This window comes from Drosophila ficusphila, unplaced genomic scaffold (genome assembly GCF_018152265.1).
Source record: "Drosophila ficusphila isolate 14025-0441.05 unplaced genomic scaffold, ASM1815226v1 contig_412, whole genome shotgun sequence".
Taxonomy (NCBI): domain Eukaryota; kingdom Metazoa; phylum Arthropoda; class Insecta; order Diptera; family Drosophilidae; genus Drosophila; species Drosophila ficusphila.
The window spans coordinates 6,396,695-6,420,753 of record NW_025064326.1 but is presented as its reverse complement, the minus strand read 5'-3'; the positions used below and the strand labels follow the sequence as shown (position 1 = coordinate 6,420,753).

Below are 24,059 nucleotides of genomic sequence, written 5' to 3'. Positions count from 1 at the left end.
TTTACTGCCTTAGTTACCTGTCCTGCGGCTCCAGTCTTCCAATATTGCAAAAAAAATAATAGAGCTGAACTCCGGCGACTTTAAGCACGAGTGCGCCACATTTCATGTGTTCCTTGGGAATTCCACTTCGCTGCTACCTGACTGGCATGGCCAACTAAATGTCACAAATCCATATAGATAAATTGATTTTAATTGCAAATAAACATGGGGATTTTCCTAAGAAAAATATGTATTTTCCCAAGTGTGCATTGCTTTTAATTTGAGAGATTTATGTAGTTTATTATTACACATAATCTTGTATTTCTACTTCTTGTTCAATTCTTGAAAAGTGTGCATTTGTTAAGGATCATCCGGGTTGAACAAATTTATAAATATTTTCTTCTTTGGTATCCGGTTATGGATGACATGAGTAAATTTAAATCCACGACAACTCCTTGCAAACTCTTTGCTTTAGCCAAACGTGCTGATAGCAATGCATCCGCTTGCCAGGACATCCAACCAGCTGATGCCACGCCCCCCTTTACGCCCACCCACTTCCGCTTCGACGCCCACGTTTTGTTTGCTGTGGAAATGAATTTCTAATACAAAAATTGCATTGAAAAGTGCTGCGACGCCTTCTGGTCGCTTTTGGCTTTAGCGTCAAGGGCTAACAATTGTTTTGGCAAACGTTGCCAGCTCATGTGGGGTTACCAGAAGTGGAACAGGGTTAAAAGGGGGCGTGGTGAAGGGGGAGGGGGGTAGTAACATCTCGGCACGCATATGGGAAAAAGGCCGGAAGTGGTTCGCGTGCGATTCCCCGCGGAGGAGAGCCGCTCCAACCAGAGCAGCAGATCTTGGCTCCTTTGGCTGACTTTGGGCTCCACTTGGTCCCTTTGGTCCCTTTGCTCCCTTTTTCCTCCCCTCCCTTTCCCTCCTTCCCCCCCTGTCCCAATGACTTCTCACGGCACACACTTCACGCTGGGCATGCAAAATGCACGTCTAATACAATGCAGAATGCAAAACGCCAGGCGAACCAACACAAAACAACAAGACGAACTGAGCAAAGAAAAGGGCTAGCAGTGCACTGCAAAAAATTATAGGTAAAACGAAAGATTTAACAACAAAATAAAGATGTTAGATAATTCCAAATTTGCGGACCGAAAAAATAGTTTACAGCTTAAAAGAAATTACTTATCCCAAAAAGAGAAAGGAACTATAGTTCACTTAAGCAAAATCAGTAAGGTAAAACTTTTTACATAATACAACAATACCATTTAAAATTTTTCTTATTCCTGTAAGGATTTTCTTTTTAATTTTTTTTTTGTTATTATGTTATTTTGTGAGTTAAATTACTCTAAGATTGTGGATAATGTTTTGGTACTTCTTTTTGTTGCATTTGTTTCTTGGAGTGTTTTGCCTGGAAAGGGTTTGTGAAAAAATAGGTTTGCTCACATACAAACACGAAAAACAGGAAATTGAATTTTCGACTTTGGCAAGTGTGCGTGCCAGGAAGGAGGAACCAGAACCAGAACCAGAAGCAGCAGCAGAAGCAGAAGCAGCAGCAGAGGAACAACTTATGCCCCGACACTTGTGTGTAATGCGAATAGCTGCTGCTATTGCTCCTGCTGCTCCTCCTCCTTCTGCTCCTCCTACTCCTTCTGCTGCTGCTGCTGTGCAGTTGCTCCTGGGCTGCGGCAACTATTGTAAACGCAGGACGAGAAGTCCTGAAGTCCTGACACTGGCAGCGCCTCGTTTTGCATACCAAGCAAAAGCGAACGGAGCTCCGACTTCTGCCGGCGGAAACGAAATATTTAACAACAAAGCAAACACTCATACACGCACTCTTACACACACACACACTCACTGATAAACGGGTATTTGTGTGCGCTGCATAATTGAGTGGGCGCGGCCAGAGTCGCAAGTTTAACTTTAATTTGCCGGCTTTCATCTGACTTTGTTGTCGAGTGCCGCAAAACTAAGCTCAAATTAATAGCCAGCGATGTTGGCCGCCCCCTTCGCAAATCTCTTCCCCTTAAGCATTCCTCTAAGGCAGCAGCTCAATGACTTATCATATACAAATTACAAGAGTTTTGCTGCCAGTCAGTGCCACGCCCCCCAGGCATTCAAGCCCCCAGTGTGGAGCAATTAGCGATGGGGTTTACCCAATGGATAGTGCAATTTGAACAAACAGCAACGAAATATGGTAACAAAACGTATGAAAAGTGTCACACTAATATATACGTAAATTATATTTATAAATTGTCCTTAAATTTAACGAAAAGTATCAAAATAAGCATTTCATTAAATCAATAAAAAACTTTTTACAAACGAACTTTGCTATTTTACTCAGTAAAGTTTTTAGTTCCTTTTCAGTTATACAGACACCTTTGCAACAAACTGAAAACTATTAATTTCAGCCCCTTTCGAATTTACATCCCCTTCCACTAATAAATTTATATCCGAATAAGTATTGCTTCCATCTCTAGGACTCTCCACATGCCGACACACCCCCGAAAACTCAGACAAAAGTCAAAAAGTTACAATTTACGCTTGTAAATTGCTTTAAAAACTTCTCTCCGGTTGCTATCTGCCGCTACAATTTTGCTAATTAACTCAACGCTCAAGTTTTGGGGACAAATCCAACCCCCAGAATCCCATCCCCGAATCCACTTTCCAAAGGAAGAGGCGCCAACACCCCGAGAACTTCCCGCTCTCAACACTCGACAAATCGCGTCTGTCGCTAATTTCGCTAATCAAAGCGAGGGGAAATCCCCCCTCGTGGAAAAGGGAAAAGCGATGGGGGAAAACATTGCTTCGATTTTATTAAACGGGAAGATGGGGAAAGGGAGGAGGTGGGGCATTTTTGAAAGGGACCGGCAATAATTTGCCAAAAATGAAAACAACATCCAGAACAACAACAATAAATGTAGAACTTTTCTTAATGGCAAAGCGAACCAAAACGCCGCCGACGAAATGAGTTTTTTCTCTTTTCGGGCGATAATTAGTAGCGTTGTTTAAGGCCAGCGCTCAAAAAAGGAAAAAGAAAGCGAATCGCTGGCTGACCCGGGTTATGGTTATTGCTCGGCCACGTGCCACCCTTCGGGACCCCGGTTCCCCAAATATCACACACAAAATGAAGAGCTCCCGGCATTAAGTCCCCGAGAGTCGATAATGTCGCGGCATGGCCACAAAGGCAAACACAACAAGCCAGGCAAAAAGGCCAGCAAGGGAAAATGAAACCTCCACTAAGAAAAAACCGAATAAAACAACAAAATTGTAACAGAAAAAAACAGTAGCTAAAGAGATACATCAGAAAATCATATTTCACAAAATTTAATATCTACAAAAAAATAAATTAAAAGAGCATCTATGTTTCGGTAATTTAAAAATAAATATAATCAATTTAAAGCTACAGAAAATATTAGCTTGAAACAATATTTAATATTTAGATATCTATTTTTAAACATATTTATAGATCTACAAGCTTTTGTTATTATTTTTCCAAGTGCATGGCAAAAAAAACCTTCGACAACCTTCTGTGGAAAAACTAATAACCAAAAATTGGGTAGGAAGCGGAATCGGACTCACGGAGTCCGGAGATTTGAGAACTGGAAGCTGGCGACGAGCGCCAAAACTCATAAAATTCAAGCCATTGAGTTTTCGAAATCGCTTTGGGCTTCATTTCGATTGCCCCACACTCCCCGATGTCCTTTTGGCCTCTTGACTTTCTGTCGCTCCGCTCCTCGTTGTTTGGCCATTTAAATTCGTTACGTTTCGATTGCCGTGAATATGCAGTCAACTTTATAAAATTTATAGTTTAATCTGATAGATAGGAAATTGCTTTGTTTTGGCCCCGGTTCGAGAAAGGCGGTGGGCCAAGGGAGAGCTTTGGGAAGGCAGTAGAAAGTTGGCAAAATATGAATGGATTTTTCGGAGGAAGAGGGAGACTTCGCAATGCCAAGGCAGCACTTTAAAGCTTTCGACTCAGCCGATAAAAAGATAAACCCGAAAATTTATGCGAGCAAAAAGAGACAGCAAAAAAAACCAATTTAGGACCCAAGTCGAATTTTCAGTGCCCTTTTTTAAACTAGAAATGTGACTTTAAATTGAGCACAAATTTTTGTACAAAACATACACTTATTTATAAGAATATTGTGCTAAAATCATTCTACTTTGAGTTAAAGAGTAATTTAATTATGTTAAAGCAAAATTATAATCAGTTTTCTAATTCAATAACAACCAAAATATTTTCCTTTAAATTTCCTGAAACGCCTTTACTGTCTGCCACACAAAATAAAGATATTTCAGTAAAATCACCACCCTTTAACCCCACAAACGAGATGCTGTGTTTTCAGTTTGCTTTGTGTGTGTGATATCCTTTGGATTACAAAGCGGGAAGCCTTCACACAAACAAAGTCGAGCAGAATCCCCACCCATGTGCTTTCCAGGCAATTGCCTAATTAAATTTTATATCGAACGTCGTAAAACGAAATTTCAATAAACACAAGACAGCAGAAAGGTGGGGAGTTTAGGATATTTGCATCTCTTTGCGTGCCCATCGAGGCTTAAATAATATTTTGTAGCGGCGGGCAGCTCAGGAGTTAATAACACGGTCAAATATTCCGACCAGGTTAGCATTAAAATCATGCGGTTCATTGGCCAAAATCTCCACATCGCTTTCAATTTCAAAAGTGGAAGTGGAAAAGCGAGAAAAACTGAGCTTAACTGGTAGGCGGGTGGCCATCATATTTGGTTGTTCACTCGGTGAAGGACACTCCGTTATATAAGTACACTCAGATAAAAAATACTTAGATTAAAAATAAAATTTATTTTCCATTCACATACTTAACAACATTTACTTAAGGCTCAGATAAAGGTACTTAAATAAGCACTCTAATCTCCTATTTCAAACCCAGTTGTTAAAATTATTTTGTATCAAATTGTGTAGGTAAGAAACATACCTGTCAGGCTTAAATATTTCTCTAAGTGTTACTCAAAGAGTGGACATCGAGGAATTCTGCAGCGGACAGTTTGACAAGTGGCTTCGATGTTTGCTTAGCCCATCACAACCGAACAGGTTGAGCCATCGAAAACTGAAACGGACTGAAGTGAGCTCGACTTCTGACGACTCGACTCGTCATCATCGTTGGACTTTGACCATCGGCCGAGATATATATATATACATAGAGATATGTACGGCCAGATACGTATATATGTCAATGAAGCTGCAAGCGCAGCTTGTTTGTTCTTATCCTTCGGCACTCATATAAAGTTTGTTTGCGGATTTGTGCAGCGCAATATGTCATTGCTGCCTCTCTGGGCCATCGACTTGAATGTGGATGTGTGTATGTGTGTGTGTGTGTGTGGATGTGGATGTGGCAAGAGGAAGGGGCAGCGACGACCACGCTTAATGGCAATGTACGTTCAAGTAAACACATCTTGCCCCTCGGAACATCCAAGCCCAGAAGTATGGCACACTTGTGTGTTGGCGAGGGTTGAATGGTTGAGTTATCAATAATTATATTAGGGTTTTAGGAAAAAAAATATATGGTTATCTATTTCAGAAATATATTAAGCAAATAATTTTAAAATACTTTTTGAAATCAAATATATGAATATGCAATACTAAGTGTTAATAAGAACTTGCATAAACTATTTTAGACATTTAAAAGTTGAGTTATTATAATAGGAGGAAAATAAAAACAATTTGGAAGTCTTTTTATTTTCCTCCTATTATAATAAAATCCCAAGAAATTTATGAAGAAATTTATGAAATGCCCCATAACAGATAAATATGCTTAAAATAGTTTTTAAATAGTTTATTGCACTATTCATATTAATATAAAAAGTTCCCATAAAATGTGAACACGACCCTCTCGTGTGTGCATATGGAGTTCAGTGTGCAGCGTCGACTAACAAATCCTTTTGGCATTATAAACATTATTAAAATTTCATGTTTCCTGCTGCTACGGGCGACAGCCCCCGACCTGCCACGCCCACACTTTCGACCGCCTTCCCCACCCCTCCACTATTGCTATCTCTTTCGCTCTACGTCGATGCGCCGCCCACTCAAAACGCAAACGTAACGAAACATGAAACTCAAAACATGGCAGGCCAAGAAATGAACGAGGACGAGGACGAGGACGAGGCTTTGAGCTCGTGCAGCTCGCAGATTCTCCTGACCAGTGAGGTCCTGTGTTCGAAAGAGGTCCTTTTGCCCCGTTAACCCCTCCCCCTTTTCCCCTTCCCTTCTCCACTTCCCCCCTTTGGATATAAGTCTGTCTAGCCTTACTTATTTGCAGCGTGCTTCATGCTTTATGGTTACTTGGTCAAGGGCCTTTCATGCTCTCCAACGCACACACGCGCATATTGACTTAAGCTTACACACACACACATTCATATAAGTCACACACACACATGCATACACTCGTAAAGACCGAGACACGAAATGCATGAAATTTTGCGCCGTAAATCGTTAAAATGGTTTTGTTTAAGTAAATATGCAAAAATGCTTTTGTTAGACTCGCAGCATTATGTCCGGGGTCAAAACTGGATACGTTAATATCCGGAATTTAATTTGAAAATTTAACAATCCACATAAAAGAGAGATACGAGCGGGGAGTATAGTAGGTAAATATTTAATACCGAGTGAGCTCCGTTTTACGACATTGTCTGGTTTGGGGACCACATGTCGCATGAGATATCTTTGATGGCAAATCTCAAAGAGAGATGTGGGAAATGAAAATAGTGCCGTAAGTTATGTCTTATTTATGCAAATTGTAGACACTATACCATAAAGCAGACAATTTATCAAAACGCAGGTAAAAAAAGTTATGATTTAGTTGTTGGTAAAGAAAATGTAAGATGCAGTTTAACTCTATAAAGTGAAAAGGCTTTTTTAAATCTTCGTTGTGTGACTAATGTATATTATGTACAATTATATGATTTTAAATATATATTTAAATACATTTATCATAATCCTTTTACATAATTACCATTGTAATTCCAACCATTTGTTTATTTTTTTAAAAATATTTTAAGCAAAAGTTTGCGAAAGCCATTTGACCTTTGCTCTCGGCGCGGTCGAATCGCGGGGTCCAAAACCTTTTAAACAGTTGCGAAACTCCTCCAGGTCATTGTTATGGCAACTTCTTCCATGCAATAGCTTTGCAATTTTCTTGCCAGCTCAGAAACTTCAGCTGCGGCAAGGCTTTTCTCCTAACTAGCTGTTTGGCAGACGGAGAAATGGGCGAAGGAGATGAATATTGGGTTGGGGTTGAGGGGAAAATGCTGTGGAAAATTCCGGGCGGCTAGGGCCTGAACTGAGACGTCTCTCCTGGTCGGCTAAACCCAAACGCACTTAACACTTGCCACCGAGTTTTGCGTAACTTTTGCGCCCGGAATCCGGCGAACTACTTTTCCACCTGGTCGTGGGGTGAATAAAATCTACTCCAGTGCGTCACGTAGGCGCTTCAAAGTTTTCATTTTTGCAAAATTTACGATTTAACGTTAAAGTGGAGCAAGACAAAAAAAAAGCAAAGCCCTCTATATACACTCCATAGTACATATAAGTATAGTATGTACTACTTAAAAGAATGGCAAACTTTGAACACGACCAAAATCCCACTAAGTAAGTGTACGCCCAGTTCAACCTGGTGGGTTCGGGGGTTTGGGTTCGAGTTCGGGTTCGGGTTTCTGGGAATATTCTCCAGGTTAGCCGGGGTTCTCCGGGCTTCTCCGGCCGGGTTCAGCTGCACGTACTTTGGATTTTGTTGCGTCTCCTTCTTTATTGCACTTAAGATTTACTCATCAGCAGGTGTGCCCGTGCCCGGGTGGCTTCCATCTTCCATCTTCTGCCTTTCGTCTCCCGGCCCCCGAAACCGGAATCTACGATTGAATTTCAGACAGTATAGGGCAACCCACCATCACATCCCATCCAAACCACCCAAACCACCATCCGGCGACCAAGGAAAACGCAAAGGCTTTTGCAATTTTTATGTGCAATTTTTTACATGAGAACCAAAGGCGGCATGAGAGTGTCGCTTGTGGCTCGTTAAGGTTAAGGGGTGGTGGCAGGATTTCTCTTTTTCTTTGGAGGGGGTGGGGGATGCGACTAGCAGTTGGGGTGCCACTGATAACCGGAGAGTGGATTAGTCTCTGGGTATCGCTTGCAACGGAAAGCAAAGACCCATCCCTCAGTCTCATAAAATATTGAATGCAAATGCAAGTAAAAGCTTAGTGGAAACAATAAATATATTGCGAATAAAAACAATCCTTTTATTTTATTTCTGTGATGGTGGTAACAATACAAATTAAAAGGATTCATAGAATAGCTTATAGTTTGAATAACTTTTATGTCGCATCCAATTAAAACAACTTTACTATCTGCAAATCGCAGAGAAATAAAATGAACAAAAAATCTGTTAAAATCCCTTTCACATTTGATTTAAACTTTGAGTACATTGCATCGCTTTTGTAACCCTGATTGAAATTCAAAGAGCCTCCAAACGCCTAACACCTGACGGCTTTCCTAGAGGGTATTGAACACGGCATCTCGGCACATTTCTGCTATGATTTAGTGTGCACCACCTGCCGAATCATCGCCACCCATTCGCCCGCAAATACAATTTAAATTTTTAAGCGGCATCTACTTTGGACACGCCTTAGCCCGGGATTCGTGTCACGCAGCCTCGATGGGTGGCAGCGTCATCAGGACACCGCCACCCCCTTTGACACCCCACCCACCCCCCACTCCACGAACCCACCATCAGCAGTGGAGCATCAGCATGTTGTCCTTTGGCTTCGGTTTTCCCATTTTTTTCTTTTTCACCAGGAAGCTCTTTGTTGAATGTTGCAATTTCAACCCGTTGATGGATTTGATGGTTTTTTCCCTGTGCTCTTTGCTTGTGCACTGAGAAAAAAACACCCTCAACTCTTGTAAAGTAAGAACAGAACATAAGTAAGTAGAGTTAACTCCATAAACACGTTGAATGAATATGATCTCAAGCGGTTTTTTAATCAAATACAACTTTTCATCATTCAGAACCTTTCTAGAGAACTCTTATATATAATTCTTAATTATTCTGAACCTTTTTTTCGTAGTGTATCCATGTGTCCTGGCAGCGGCTGCAAAATCAGCGCAAATCAGTGGCAAACTGGGCTCGAGGATATCAAGGGGATGCAGGGGGCTGGGGGGCGGAACAAACGCAAATTGATGACACCCGCAGCGTCCTGTCTGTCATTGATACTTGCAAAAATGCTCCTTTACATGTCGCACGCACACGCTGCGCTGAAATGACACTAAATTTGGTTGATTAGATGCCCGCCAAACAACAAACCGGATTTGGCATCCAGCCGCCCGAAATTCCCAGAAACCCCGCTTCTCTTTACCCTGTAAATATATATTGTATATATCATTCTCATTGTCGGCGTATCGCAATCAATGCAACTATAGAATCAGAATTCTATTTTAGACGGATTTGCCGAATTTCGATACTTCTTGTTGCAAATTCTTCAGCTTTAATAAAACAAAATCTGAACAAATTTGACTAACAATTGTGACAGGAATTTATTCAAACTTTAGTTTTGCTTATTTCAAGAACCTCCTATTTTTTTAAAAAATATCTGTCAAAGTCAATAAACTATGATGATCGTCACCTGCTGTCAGCTCAATATTTCCCAATTTTCAAAGCCAATTTATCTAATCCATTTCCATTTGGTGCTTGTGGTAATTTTATTTGATGGGTAACGCTGTTTGGGAACAGATTGGTTTTCTTTTTCGACGACCCCATCAAAAGTTCCGTTTTGGCGTCGTTTTATGTACCAGTTAACGTCAGTCTAATTGACAAATCTGCGCTTAACAAGCAAACGCAATCTGCTGCAACACTCCTCGCCGATGTATCCACATAGACGGCGGGCTTTGGGGCCAAATGCAAATGTCTGCGGAGCGGGTGCCATATAAATTAACACAAGTATTTTTACCTGGGCCACACCCACCGTGCAGAATGCATGCTAACAACCACTTAGCGCACACGTACCACCCACCATCCGCTTGCACCACCACCAACCACCACCTCCTTCTTTTTTGGGCTCCCGTCAATGATGAACAACTATTAAAGAAATTACGAGCTGATTCAAACGCCGGGTTCCACGGGGATTTAAAAGGATGCGGGGTCTGCGGAAAGTGGGAAGCGGTTGCTGGAAGCCATTGGGGCTGCGTTTTATTTGCAACAATTTGACGCAAGTTGAAATGCATGCGGGTGCGTTAAAAGTTGCCGAATGTCGAATTTTATGTGTGTGCTGCTTTTGAAACCAAATCAAACAGTTGAAGAAATACTATAATAAAATAAAACATAACAAAAAAGATTATGCTAAATATATGGTAAATAAAATGAAAATTAAAAGTTGTTTGATTAATATACTTTAATATTTATTGAGATTTATGAGGATTTATTTTTAGCATACATAACACAAATTGAAATATGTGTAATATATATTTTTATCAGAAATTCTAAGTTTTAAGAGTTTTAATATTTTATTAATTTTCCAGTGCACCTCCGGTTTTCCCAGAACTCGAATCTCCCGCATTCGGAAAACTTTGCTGCGCGACAGCCTGTGTAAATAGTTGTCTATCGAGGGGGCTAGATACAGATAGCTCGTATGCCCCGGGAAGCGGAGTCTGCGGATCAGAAACTCGGGATTGGCATAATATGCCCCTAGTGAGCCAGCCAGAGTGCCAGACCGCCAAACTGTCAGACGAAGCGAACCCAAAACGAAGCGGCGTCCTCAATCAAAGTTGGGCGTATAATGATTGTGCCCACAAAAAGCCAGCAGGATAAAGTTTTTCGCACAAGCGGTTGCATCTTTGCATCTCCATTCCCATCTCCATTTCTATCTTCATCGCGGAGCTCAATTCTTCATTCGCCATTCCCCTTTTTTGTTAACCAGCAGTTTTAATTTCGCCACAAGGCGACGCGACGCTGCCGAGCGCATCTTCAATGAAATTTTAAACAAATAAAATGGCTTCGACTGCGCCTTCGTCTTCGACTTAATGATGTGGCTGCCACCCGCCGCTGGCCTTGCACTTAAATTAGTTTCAGCCAAAAAAGCCAACGAGACGAAAGTATAACAAGAGCGGAGGAGTATCGGGCTTAAACCTTGGGCCCGAAGGATGCCTCGTCGCTTGGCTTACACTTGCTAACAAACTTAACCGAAAATAATTAATACATAAAAATTCATCAAACTTTATTCCTCGAATTTATTGCAAAGTGCTTTCCGGCTTGTTTAATATTAAAATCCTCTTCAAAGGGTTTTTTTTTTTTGGAATGAGCGATAAGATTGTATGGCCTACCTTGGGGCGTAATTTTAATCAAGACCAAGCAAATATTGTTGGGAGCAAAGTTTTGCAGCCCTCTATTTGGTATTTGCGTTGAGCGGAGCGTTGCGAACTTTTGCTGGCCGCCGCGAGATAACCCAAGGAATATCAACAGCATTAGGAGTCTTTAAACTTGCCCTCGATGGCTGAGTCAGCTTAATGAATGCAGCCCCATTGGCGCTTTTGCGCCGTGGCCCAGACCAACCCAGACTAACTCAGACCAGCCCGGTATTTTGGCCCCGATTCGCGGGCCGATCCCCTGGCTGCAACTTAAATTGGAACTGCTTCCGGCGGCTTTAAATACCCTTAGTCACGCACCCAAGTTCGCTCCGTTCCGTTCCTTTCCTTTCCGTTTCGAAGGTGTCTTTAACCGAGGAGGTCCGTCCGCTTACATTGTCTGGGCTCCCAAGCTCTCTGCTCCAATCCAATCCTGTGGCCAAAAGCCGAAAGCCGAGAGCCCCCGGTCGACTATCATGCAATTGGCAGCGACCCGTTCCCCACTCGCTTGCTCCCCGCTTACTCGCTTATCTTGGCCCACCTCCATCACACGATCCAATATGTCTGACTAACTGACTCAGCGCTTTGATTGCCAGCGGAGCCAAGGTGAACGGGGGGGAGTGGGAAAGCAACTTTTCTTTCTGCCGCTGCCTTGGCGGTTGGCTTCCGTTTCAAACCCACCCCAGCACACCAGCACCCAAACACCCAAACACCAAAACACCCACTCATCCCCCTTCCTCCCTTCCCAAAAAAAAAACTTCAACTTTGGCTTAATTTCGCGCACGAAGTAATACAAAGAGGAGAATTGGCGGGGAGGCGGTAACACGTGCGGCATCCTTAACACATTCCTGCAACTGAAACTACATAAAAAAACACTTGGCGCTAAGGTTAAATTCCTTTTTGCCAGTTCCTGCAGAGAGCAAAATTTAAAATAAAAAATAACAATATAGTGAAAAATATAACTAAAAAAAATATGAAAATATAATTTTTTAAGATATGAAATACCTTGTCCTGTTTATATGCCCTATTCCTTACCTCTTTGTTTAATAAATGGTTTTCTGCAAGCCTATTTTTCGGACCAAAAATAAAAAAGTAGCTAATATGTAATGAAAAAAAATAATAAATTAAAAATAAAATTAGAAACGTTATAGGCTTAGAATTAGTGAATTTGGAGCATTTTCAGCAAACCCATATTTTGGAAAATTGGAAAAATTAACTAAAGATGCAGTTTGCCAGAGATTTCAACCGCCGTTTTTCAAGTTATTAAAATTCAAAACAAAAATATAGTTAACATTGCGAGTAAGAGATTCGTGTTAAAAAGATTTTTTTAAGTGTTCTACTATCTACCACCCACAGAAATTAAAACTAAAACGTTGCAACATTTTCGTGCGATGTTTTCACTTTGTCCCGGACCCGCAAAGTGGGGGGTTTAGAGGGCAGGGTTCGTCGGAGGGTCGGAGGCCTCGTCAATTATTGAGGAGCAGGTTGGCGACTGCAAAAGGTGTGCTTTTAATTGTCCTCGTCGTCGGCGTCGCCGTTGTTCGCGGCCATTCCTGTTGTTGCCAATATATTTAGCACAAAACGCCCACGACCCCAACGAGATACTCGTGGCACAAATTGCTTTGGTCGCTGGTGTTGGCGTTGATGTTGCCGTTTGTTTGACTGCTTGTTTTGTAATAATTTAGAAACTTTCGCTGAATATGTGCTTTTGCTTTTGTGGCATGTCTGCGAAAGAAGGTGTGTTTGGCGGGCGTTGCACGTTGCATGTGCAGCAAACAGTGGGTGGAAAAGTCAGTGGCAGTAACAGCTTGGGCCATTAATGTCTGAAAGGTATTTAAAATGGTCGAAGCATATAAAGAACAAAAAAGGAATATGCATTTAAATGATCTTTAAAATCTCGCTTAAATGTTTTTCCAATATATTTATAAGTATTTTCTCTTCTTCAGAAATTTGTTAACAGTTTACGGTGAAAATTGCAATTTATTAAGCTTGTTTGCTTTTCACTTGTCTCGTTTTTCCAATTACAACTATTCTATTTAAAGCTATTTTTGGCACCCTTTGCACATTTCCCACTCCAAACAATTTCCCTCATCAAACTAATTTCACCTCATTCCAACTGACAAGTTTACTGCCATCATCTCAGACATTTTCCTTTGCTGAACTTATGGCACCCACTGTCCCCCACACACACAAGCACACTCAAACACGTCTGTCTTGGTTGCTTTATCCTTTATCCTTTTCCCTTCCCTCGGCTTTCCCTCTCTCCCCTCATTTCACCCATCAGTCGCTTAATTCAAAGCCTTTTCTCTTTGCCTTTGAGATTTGCGTGTTTCGCTTAATGAAGAAGACAAATAATCGCGCAATTAAAGCCTTTTAGCTTTAAGCGCGAGTAAATAATTGCTGTGAGTGCAGAAACGAACACACGCACACACACAGACACGAACACAGATACAGACACGGACACAAATACGCACACAGTGGCAGCGAGAGTCCTGAGCGCTGCACTAACAAATGGTAAATGTATTCAAACAACAAATCTTAATGGCACGCTACAATGAATAGTAAACGAGCACAAGGAGCGGAGCGATGTGAACGCGAGGTGGGAAGATAGCGATGAATACCTGAGAAACTGCACTTAAAAAAATATAAATTTAAATTTTTAAGCTTAGATAGGTTATTACAGATAGAAAATAATATTCAGAAAAGTATTTAAATTGTCAGAAATCGAAAACCATTTTAAGAATTAATTGAGTTTTGGTTTCAAGAAACCTTTTATTAACTTTAAATGTACACCGTTCTATTTTATGTATTCTTATCAATTTAAAATCCCCAGTGTATTGAAGCCTAGAAGGATCCCCGTTTGTATCTCCTCGTGCCCCACCGTGTTGACTTGACTTGGCTTCCGTGCAAAATTCTTAATTGCACCTGGTGTACGGCGCTTTCCGCTGACTGGAATATCAGGATGGCTGGCTCTGGCTGGCTCTTGATGGGTTAGATTAACTGCCTGACAAGCGAACCCCGCACTCGCACACCCACATATACCCATCCGCCTGCACACCAATACACTCGCATATAGGACACCGACTTTGTTGCTGCTTCCGGCTGACTGTCAGTTGGACGGAGGAGTCCGTCAGTCAGAGATTCAGTGCCTTCTGTTGGTGTAATTTTTTCACGGCTTATCCGGATTCACCCACTCCCCATCGGCGGCAATTGTTAACCGCCCCCAAACCGCTCAAGTGCCCTCGACTCACGTGCTCGGCACTCGTAATTATTTTTCCTATTGTTCGAATTAAATGCTCAAGGATTTATAGGGCTCTGCTCAAGATTTGTGCCAACTCCCTCACACACACATACACAAAATGTTATTAATTGTGGCTGGGGAAAACGAAGGCGAGAGACCAAAGAAAGATAGTTTTTCTTTCCCCTTTAACACTTTCATTTGCGGTGTTTCCTTCGCCTTTTTTACATTGACACTTGGCATAATTATTGCTTTCGGAAATTGCATTGCTGAGGGGAAATTGATTTTATAACCAAAAACACCACTTATCACCAGCTGGACTGTCTCAAAATTGTGGGTGAAGCTTAAAAAATTACACAGAAGAAAACACTTGAAAGGAAATTTAGAATTGAAATAGGTTAACAATAAATATTGAACAATTCTTACCTTAAGTTTGAATTTTTATAGGCTAAGCAAAACAGCTTAGAACTTTAACAACTTAATTAAAATGCCTGCAAAGTGCTCGTTTTATTTTCAGAAACCCAAATCAAAGTTCGGCAATAACTTAGAGGATCTCAGTTGGCCTTCTTGCCCCGCTGGTCATAATTTTTGCTAAGAAGCTGGCCCCGGCTCGTTCTTTGTGGTAAATTTAAATTTATTTGTTGCTCCTGAAATTGATAACATAACTTTCTTCAGGTTTCCACATCGTTAGCTCGCTATGCAGCGGAAAGTTTTATATTTCAACAATTTTACAATTTTCCCACACAGCCACGGGCTTTCTTTGAGGCCACTTCTTGAGGCGTCTGCCGTTTCCATTTTTCCCGTCCTTTCCATTTCTATCTCTCGCGAAAATTGTTCCGAAAATTGTCATTAGTTCTGGTGGTGGTGATGGTGCTGCTGCCTTTGCTTCTGGTTTTGTGGTTGCTCCAGCGTCAAGTCATAAATTACGGAGCGAGTCATTGGAAAAGCAGAAAAGCGGGAGGAAAATGCCTGGAGAGGCGAAATGGGAGGGGGAATTTTCAGCTACTTTCTTGGCTACTTGTGGAAATTGTTGAATTTATGCATGCATTACTTGATTTGTTGTTCCTAGTTGCTGGCGACGTAATTTATTTGTTTGCCCCCCAGACTCAGCTACAATGTCCTCTGCCCGAAAGTATGCAGCACTTAAGCCAAAGTCATATAAATGTTTATTAAAGCTAACAAATGTGTTGGACCCTCACTTATCCCCCCCGCCCACTTTTCCTACTCCCACCCCCACTCACATTCACATACGCAAAAGTTTAGTGAAAGCACTTGTACACTCAATTTGAAAATATGACAGTGTTGTCTCTTCAGATATTCAATGCTTTTAACCCCAAGTGGAAAACTAACAAAAGGGGAGCTGAACAATGGGGACCTTCGGTTGATTCTCCTGATTCGCTTGATTCGCTGGCTGTTTAGCCAGTTAGTGACTGCTGTCCAAAAGGAGCAAGGCAAAAAAAGGTACAAGGTTAGCACTTTTCCCCCTTATCAACTGGCAAATAAAGGAATTTTCCGGAGGGGGGCATCTCGTAAAAACCACACGGCGACATCTGACTCTGGTTTCCATATGTGCGTGAATATAAACACGTCACTAAACTATACCGCTCCACCCCCGAAATCTTTAATCCACCACCGAAGCCCCCAACTTGTCCATTTCAATTGAACGAAAGCGAAAAGCAGAAAAATAATGGGTTGGAGAATATTACAAGAAAAATGTTGTAAGTCCTTTTCAGTTGATACTCTAGAAAACTAACTGGTTTTTTTTTACAATATAAACAGCTAGGTTAGAACATAATTTATTATCGTAAATTAAGATAAGATAATTAATAAACTTAAAATTTGCAACATATTTTAGAATACATACAAATTTATCTCTTTGCAAAGTTTAGGTTCAAAGGACTTTCTTAAAGGGTATAGAAAAAATAGAAGTGTAATACGAAAAATCGTGGCATCCACTTTCATTTCACTGCCACAACTAATTCACACACCATCGCATAACTGAACATGTGCTCTTTCGTCCTGTTTCTACTCCTGTATGTGTGTGTGTCTGCATAAACATGAAGTAAACAGGATAATAGCAATAAAATATAAGCGCCAGTCGCGAGTTGGCTTTCGGTGGCGCTGTCCCAGCATAAGTTTGAATGCTTTTGGCCTTAGCTATTTTTATGGCTAGCTGACGGGTTTTCACCGCCCCTCCCCCCTTTTTTCACCCGCCCCCTTCCCCTTTAACTGCTGTTTGTTTATTTGCCCTTTCGGTTTTGTTGTATGTGGCAGGCAGCTTGCTTTCTTTTCCCATCATTTGATGTTGCGACTCCGTTTTGACAAGCCACTGTGACGTAATATGGGAAATATGTTTACAGTTCGGTCTGCTGGTTTTCTTTTTTTTTCTGGTGGTTTTCGGTGGTGGAAAGTGAGCAAGGAAAAGCCGGGTAGTTAGTCGGCTTTGGTTATGGAAATTTATTAAAAATCTATGCCTGGCGGAAGTTTTCTGTTATTGGTTTCTCTCTGTTGACATTTGCTTTATGGGTCAATGATTTAAGCTTCATTTTGCGATTCGGATATTAGTCATTCCTTTTGTTTGGGGGATAAAAAAGAGGAGAGATATCAGATAACAGAATAATATGGTTTTTTTGTGGCTGGTTCATAAATAATTAATAAGAGCTAGGTCATCAAAAAAAAAAAGGAAGTTGAAACTATAAAAGGTTAAAGATGAAGAAAAAAGTTAAACATTGATTTAACACTTCTCTTTAATAAATCTCCAAAGTTTTTTTTGGATTAACAATAATTTAAAACCATTTCATTAACCATAAAATTCCAACAAAGATATATCAATTTTAAAAAAAAAAAAAAAAAAATTAGTTTAATTAAATTTCTCAAATGGCAAACAAAAAAGATTCCAATTAAAGGGGTGTTTTAATTGATCAAAAATAAATAGTCTTAATTGTGTACGGCCATGGCTTGTTAGCACAAACAATAACATGCCGGCTCATTTAGCACAAACTATAATTAATTGCCAATTAATTTAACTGTCCTTGCTGTTGTTGCTGGCCAGCCGGCGCAGGATTGTGTCCTTTCCGAAAGCTTATGCTATAATTTATGTTATTAAACCTGGACGAGAATTTACAATAATAATAATGAATATTTAATCAAATTGCGAATTATGAAAAAGAAAAATAAAATGAAGGAGCACTTTTATAATGACGATATTGTTAAAATGTATCTTAAATTAGTCAGCACATAGAAAGAAAGTTTGAAATATTTTTAAATTTAATTATAGTAATAAATTAAATTCCATAAAATGTACTTTTTATAAAATTTTATCAAGCGGAAAGTGTGAATATTTTTTTTATCAAATAATATCAACCCGATAAAGCTACCTAATTTAAATACAGTTAATTAATTTAAATAATGAAGGCATGCATCAAAGCTGTCAGTATCGTTTTAAATGTAAGGTTCAGTCCCACATGTTTTATACTGCAATGCAAATTAATCGCTACTCATCTTTGTTTAATTAAATCAAGAAAAAAACGCTCTGCAGCGCAGTTGTAATACGACAGCATATTTTCGCCAATAAATATGCAGAAGCAATGGGGTCATGTAAATGTTAACAAAAGGCGCATGAATTATGCTCCGCAGTCAGGGCAATAAAAAAAATAACTCACAGAGGGAAACTCCATCTCCAGCTGCAATATTTACTTTGGCTACATTTGCAAATGGAGCATTACGAAAATAAACAAATTTTCATAAATGACAAGTACAAAGGGAGCGGAGCACAAAAGGATGGCCCATGCAAACGTGTGTCCTGCGAATGTGTGTCTGTAAGGGAATTTTTTTTCCGAAAAAAATTTCAATTTGAACGACGTGGCAGGGCAATCGGGAGAATGGAAAAGCCATCGAATTGCGAGGGAAAGGGGAAACCCGGGGACTGCAATTGGGCCATGTAAATTGTCACAGCAGCCAGGAGCTGTAGTGAAAAAGGAGCAGCAAAGGCAGCAGGAGCTGGAAAATCCTTGATAGTCGATATTATTTTTCTTACGGCGCTCCATTTGTTCCTTGCCCGCCATTTGTCAACTTTGGCTCGAATCGATTTCCATTTTATTGCCAAATAATGTTTCTGCCATAGATTGTGTCATGTTATTTATAGGGCCCCTCGCAAAAAGGTATGAATCGCACGTCGCAAATGCTTTATTGGCTAACCATTTTTTATGCAATTCTATAATCGGAATAAGACCCGCGATAAATCCAACCCCCTTTATTTTAAGCCTTTCGCCTGTGACTTATCACACGACTTTGACTAATAGCCCTTGTAGCTTGAGACCTTTTCCTTTTGGCCGTTCGCCTCGCCAAACACCTGGGTCAAACTAATTAAGCCTCTCGGAAGGAGAAGGCACCCGTTCCCCCACAATCCCCTCCTTTCTGTGCCAAACAATGGGCTTAGAAACATAAATCAATCAGGCGGAACAGTAACAACAACCAGGGCCAACTTGACGAGTTCCATGGGCGACCCTCAAAACAATCCAATGGACAATGATTAATCGCATTACGGGCTGCGAGATGCGCGATGCCAAATGCGCTATTAAATACCCTTTGTGGAATTCGGTCATTTCGAATTCAAGGAAATTAAAGGTACACCGTCTGCCGTGATTTATTGGAAGTCCTTTTGTTAAAAGGATTGGCTGTAATTGCGCGACTCAGTTCAGTAATTGTTTGTATTTGATTTACCTAGTTCTGTTTAAATTATTTAAATATTTTTTGATATAGGTAAGAACTTTAATTCAACTGATATTTAATTGGAATTTCGACAAATTATTAGCAGGAAACTGCATGTGAAAAGATACCAGTGTAAATAAATAGTGTCAGAACATAACTCTATTAACTCTATTTTAAACTCCAAGATCAATCTTTCTCATAAAATGTTTATAGGAAAATGTATGGAAAAAGAGCATTTGTGATTTGGCAAAAGAATGCAAATTTTTTACAATCTTTACCCCTTCAGCGAGTTGACCCTCGCAAATGTCACTCCGCTTTTTTGGCGCAGTCACGCTAATTAGCCCCAGACAAGCACGGGCCATCAGGCGACCACGCCCACGCCATTTCATCCCATTCGGATGTCCTGCCAGAGCAGAACGAAAGGAGAGCGAGCCAGAGCTCGTCCTGCCACGCCCACTGTAAACATTTTAAAAATAAATTTTACGAATTGTAAATAGCTTTAGTGCGCATAATTTTGTGGATTATGCTCACGCCCCATGCGGTTGCTCCTTGGAAGGTCCGCAACGCCCAGGACTTGTTTACTCCTTTCGAGTCATGATAAATGCCTTGACATAAATCTCAGACAGAGGAAGCCCCAAGTGGAAGGGGGATGGGATGGGGCGGGCGGAACTCAACTTGGCTGGCTGGCTGACTGGCTGGCAAAAGTTAATCAACATTTCATTAATTAATTTCTTTAAAGATGTCGTTGGGCGGCGAGATGATGCTGGCCAAGAGAAAAATAGCACGGACGCCAGACGATTTGGACTGAGCCGGGGCAAATTATGTAAATTGGTTAAAAGCTTTTCCGGTTTTGAATTAGCAGCCTCATCAGCGACTGGATATTCCTGCTTCACTCATTATGCCGCACCATTCAAAAAACGTTGAGTTATTTTCCTCATTTAAGTTTGGCGCGCATCTAATTAAATTGCAAGTTACGAGTTGAATGCAAAACTAAAATCGATAGTGGGAATATAAAAAATATATTTGCATAGATAAAAGAATAAAATAATCTAATTTACCAACTGTTAATAAACATATAAAATTGAATTTATGTTTTAATAATTTGAAGATTGAAGATATTGTTGAAATAATTTATTAAATCAACTGTTGGAAGTACGAAAATCAGCTTTAAAATTTTGTAGCTCCCTAGATAATTATAAAAATATAAGGTTCGTTTTCTCTGCGGCATTGGTGCAGTGTGAGATTTCATTAAATTTCATTAGAGAATGTGATTAGAGAGAACACGACGCAAAGGCCTAGAGGCAAGTGCAGACAGGACATTCAAAGTGCATTTAATTAAGCAGCACAGAATGGAAGGGAGGGGGTGGCAGGAGGAGGTGGGCGGCTCTCTGGGGGGAGGACAAGAAATGAATCAAAACAATTGTAAATACTGCAACACAAAAGCAATTAGTGACACACAAAGCGGAAGTGCAAAAAGTGAAGCTGTTGAAAATAACTCGGCAGGAATACAAAGAGCCCAGCCGAAAAAAAGGACAACAAGATGATGAGTGAAAGAGAGTGAGATATAACGAATGAAAGAGAGGGAAGATGGACACTGCAGAAGGCGCCAAAATAAACAAAGCGCATTGCTAGTTAGGCCAGACTTGATGAAAGGCCAGGGAAAAGTCCTGCCAGCCGTCGGGAAAATTGGGCGGAGGCCGAAACTGGATGCGCAACTGAAAAGTGGCCAATGTAAATCTAATTAAAAGCAAAACAAAAGCCACTCTCAACACGCCACTCAAATTATAATGCATATAGCGTGGGCCTCTGGCGCAGAGAATCAGAAAACTGCACCGAGAAACGGAGAAATGGGGAAATGGAGTTGGTGAAATGTGGGAGAGTGTGAGAGATGTCAAGTGGAAAGCCCGTGAGCCTCTTTCTCTTCGTTAACCAAAATGAATCGTGGTTCTCTCTTGATTTTAGGTTAAAAGTCCGTGGGCAAAAGTAGTATGTTAAGTGAAATGTTTTTGAAAGTGTACGTATTTTTATTAGATTATAAGAAAGTGGAAATAAAAATAATGTATACTTTTTATAAACTAAAAAGACAGCTCAAAATTTATTTAGTTCATAAATAATATAAAATGTTATACCTACGCTTAGAGATTACTTGCTGAGTATTTTATTGTTTCCGAAATTCTTTCCTGTTGATATAAAAATTTCCAACTTTTTCTACACTTCTTTGTTGTTGATATGAACTTTAGTTTAGTAACTTCAAAGTCAGTGTGCCATCTGCAGCCTTGCATTCGCCCGCCGAGTTCGCACAATGAACCAGCGACAAATGCCAACACGGAAATGCATAGAATTGCACGAGGTCGTGTGGGCAGGGTGTAATTTGAAGGGGGTTATTTTGGGTGGGGGAGGTGGGCGGGAGAGCTCCTCCTGGCCTGGGGATGTGTCCAACCAACGAGGCCGGAACACGGGGTGTTTTCGGGGCTCAGAACTTGGCACATGGAGCCAGCGTTGTCGCATCGTTTGCCAAAATCCGCATTAAATTTATGCACTTTTGTTGTTACGGGCAAACGTAGCCGGAATGTCCGTATACGGGTTCCTCCGTAAGTTCCGCAGCCAAGTCCGTGCCAAGATGGAATGGGTTACTAGAGAGGGAAGGGGATAGGGAGGGGGAAGGGGAAAAGGGAAAGGGAGCGGGAGCGGGACAGATGATGATTGCATTGACGATGATGCTGGCAGCCCTGCTGGCCGCTCATCCGGCTCAGGTTTCTGGCACGGATCCGGGATTCTCGGTCCGGATCCGCAGCCAAGAAGCGACCGAATCAGAATCGAGCCGAAGAAAAACAATCCCACACTCAAGCCAAACACATCCGCCGCTGCCCATTTTGGCTGTGATTTCGCAATTAAATAGATTTCAACTTCTGCAACTTTTCCGCCAGGAATTACTTCCTTCCTTCGCCGGCGACTTTCGAGTTCAATGACAAGTTCCCTTTTTGGCCCATCTGCAATGTTCCGTTGACTTCTAAAATATATTTTTATACGGCGACCGTCGTCGTATTTCGTTTGCAGTTCATTTGGCTTGCACCGAAGACGTTGCCATTACTGTGGCAATTTATTTGTAAACAAAATACCATAAATATTCATGCGGCCATATAAGCGCCTAATAGTTTTGCACTCTATTTCTTATGGGTATTTTTAAAATTTATTTACCTCCAAATGCGCCTTTTGAGATTTGGCAAAAGATTGCATGCGGTATCTCATAGATTGAGAAAATACCTACATATTTGCAATTAAGTTTGATCTTAAATATTTTAAAACAAAATAAAAGAGGTCGGTGGAGAGTTCTACTAATAAATTGTCATTTTACATTTGGCACACCAATGTAGCTCGTTACTTCGTTTTGGCTCTGAGTATCACTTTCATAGGGTTAGCACTTCAGAAGACCCAAAACAAATTCAGTTGGGCCCAAAATAGTGAAATACAGAGTTGTAAAACAGAGAGGGTTTGGGTTTGGGAAAATGGGGTATTACAATTGCTTGTGCGTGCCATGATTGGTTTGTTCCCGATCAGAAGCTGTACAATTGACAGCGGGACATGTTGGTAATTTAAGATTCATTTGATACGCACAAGACAAAAGAGAAGGAGAACTTTCCCAGCAAAGTGAGTTAATATTTCATTCCTGAAATACACTAGAAAAGTAGTAAATTGTTTAAGCTTCATTAATAAAGTTGAGCATTCTTCTTAGGTATAAAATTAAATGAAGTGAGTATAAAATCAACAGGAAACATTTCATTGAATGTAATTTATATTTAATGTTTGATATTAATTGCATTATAATTTTATTTTATATATCAAATAAATAAATACAAATTTATTTATTTTCTATCTCTTATTATTCCGAGTGTCGTTAGAGTCCTTTTCCCCATCCTGTGGGGATTCTCTCGGCTGCCTGCTTATGTCGCCATAGATTCGCAGTTTGTCAGTGTCGCGATGAGATGCGAAGTGCGAGGGGATCTTTTTATTATGCTGGCAGGCGTGCGAGTATTGAAACATTTGAGTGAATTTATTAGCGACACATATATGACATTTGACACATTGTGCAACTTCCTTGCGGGTGTGCGTGTTGGTTTAGGTGTGAGTGGGTGTGTCTATGTCTGTCTGTGTCAGTGTTTGTGTGTGTGTGGAGGTGTTTGTTAGTCGCATTAGATGACGCACAGCACGTGTTAGCCGCTGTTGTTTGCCATTTCCCCCGCTTTCCCCGCCGAACTTCGCGACTGCTGTCAACATGGCTCACATAAATCGCAAATTATACACGCAGCCACGCCCACAAAGGGGGCGGGGGATAGGGGGCGGATAAGGGAGCTTCGACGGGGCTTGGCTTTTGTGCGTTTTCTTTGTTTCGGTCGCCGGTGCAGTCGTGCATTGGAAAATGGAAAATGCATTCGGAAATTCGAACGCTCAACTTCACACATTGTCTGCGTTTTATTGCATTAGTCAGGCACTTCGCAACAATCCATATGTTTCTCTGTCATTGTTTTGTTCTCAAAGATACAATTAAATTTTATTGCAAGAAATATGGGAGAAATATAGTAGCTAAATAGCATATATACATATTGTTTATTACATACTTATCTTATCAGCTGTTAAATTGATCAACTTAAAGTAAAACTTCTGTAAGAAAAACTTTTTACATTTCAGAGCTGAGCTCTCAAGAACAAATCCCCAAATGCCTTGCACTTATTGTTTTACAGATCTCGCCTCAATTTCCTTTAC

At 40.7% G+C, this 24,059-nt stretch overlaps 1 protein-coding gene across 1 annotated transcript; it reads left to right on the top strand.

Moving 5' to 3' along the window:
• Nucleotides 1-6,085: 6,085 nt before the first annotated feature.
• LOC122320017 lies at nt 6,086-8,133 on the top strand. Its single transcript, XM_043207946.1, is given in 4 exon segments — nt 6,086-6,164; nt 7,574-7,736; nt 7,793-8,015; nt 8,017-8,133. Coding segments are annotated over 4 exon segments (582 nt in total).
• Nucleotides 8,134-24,059: the final 15,926 nt, after the last annotated feature.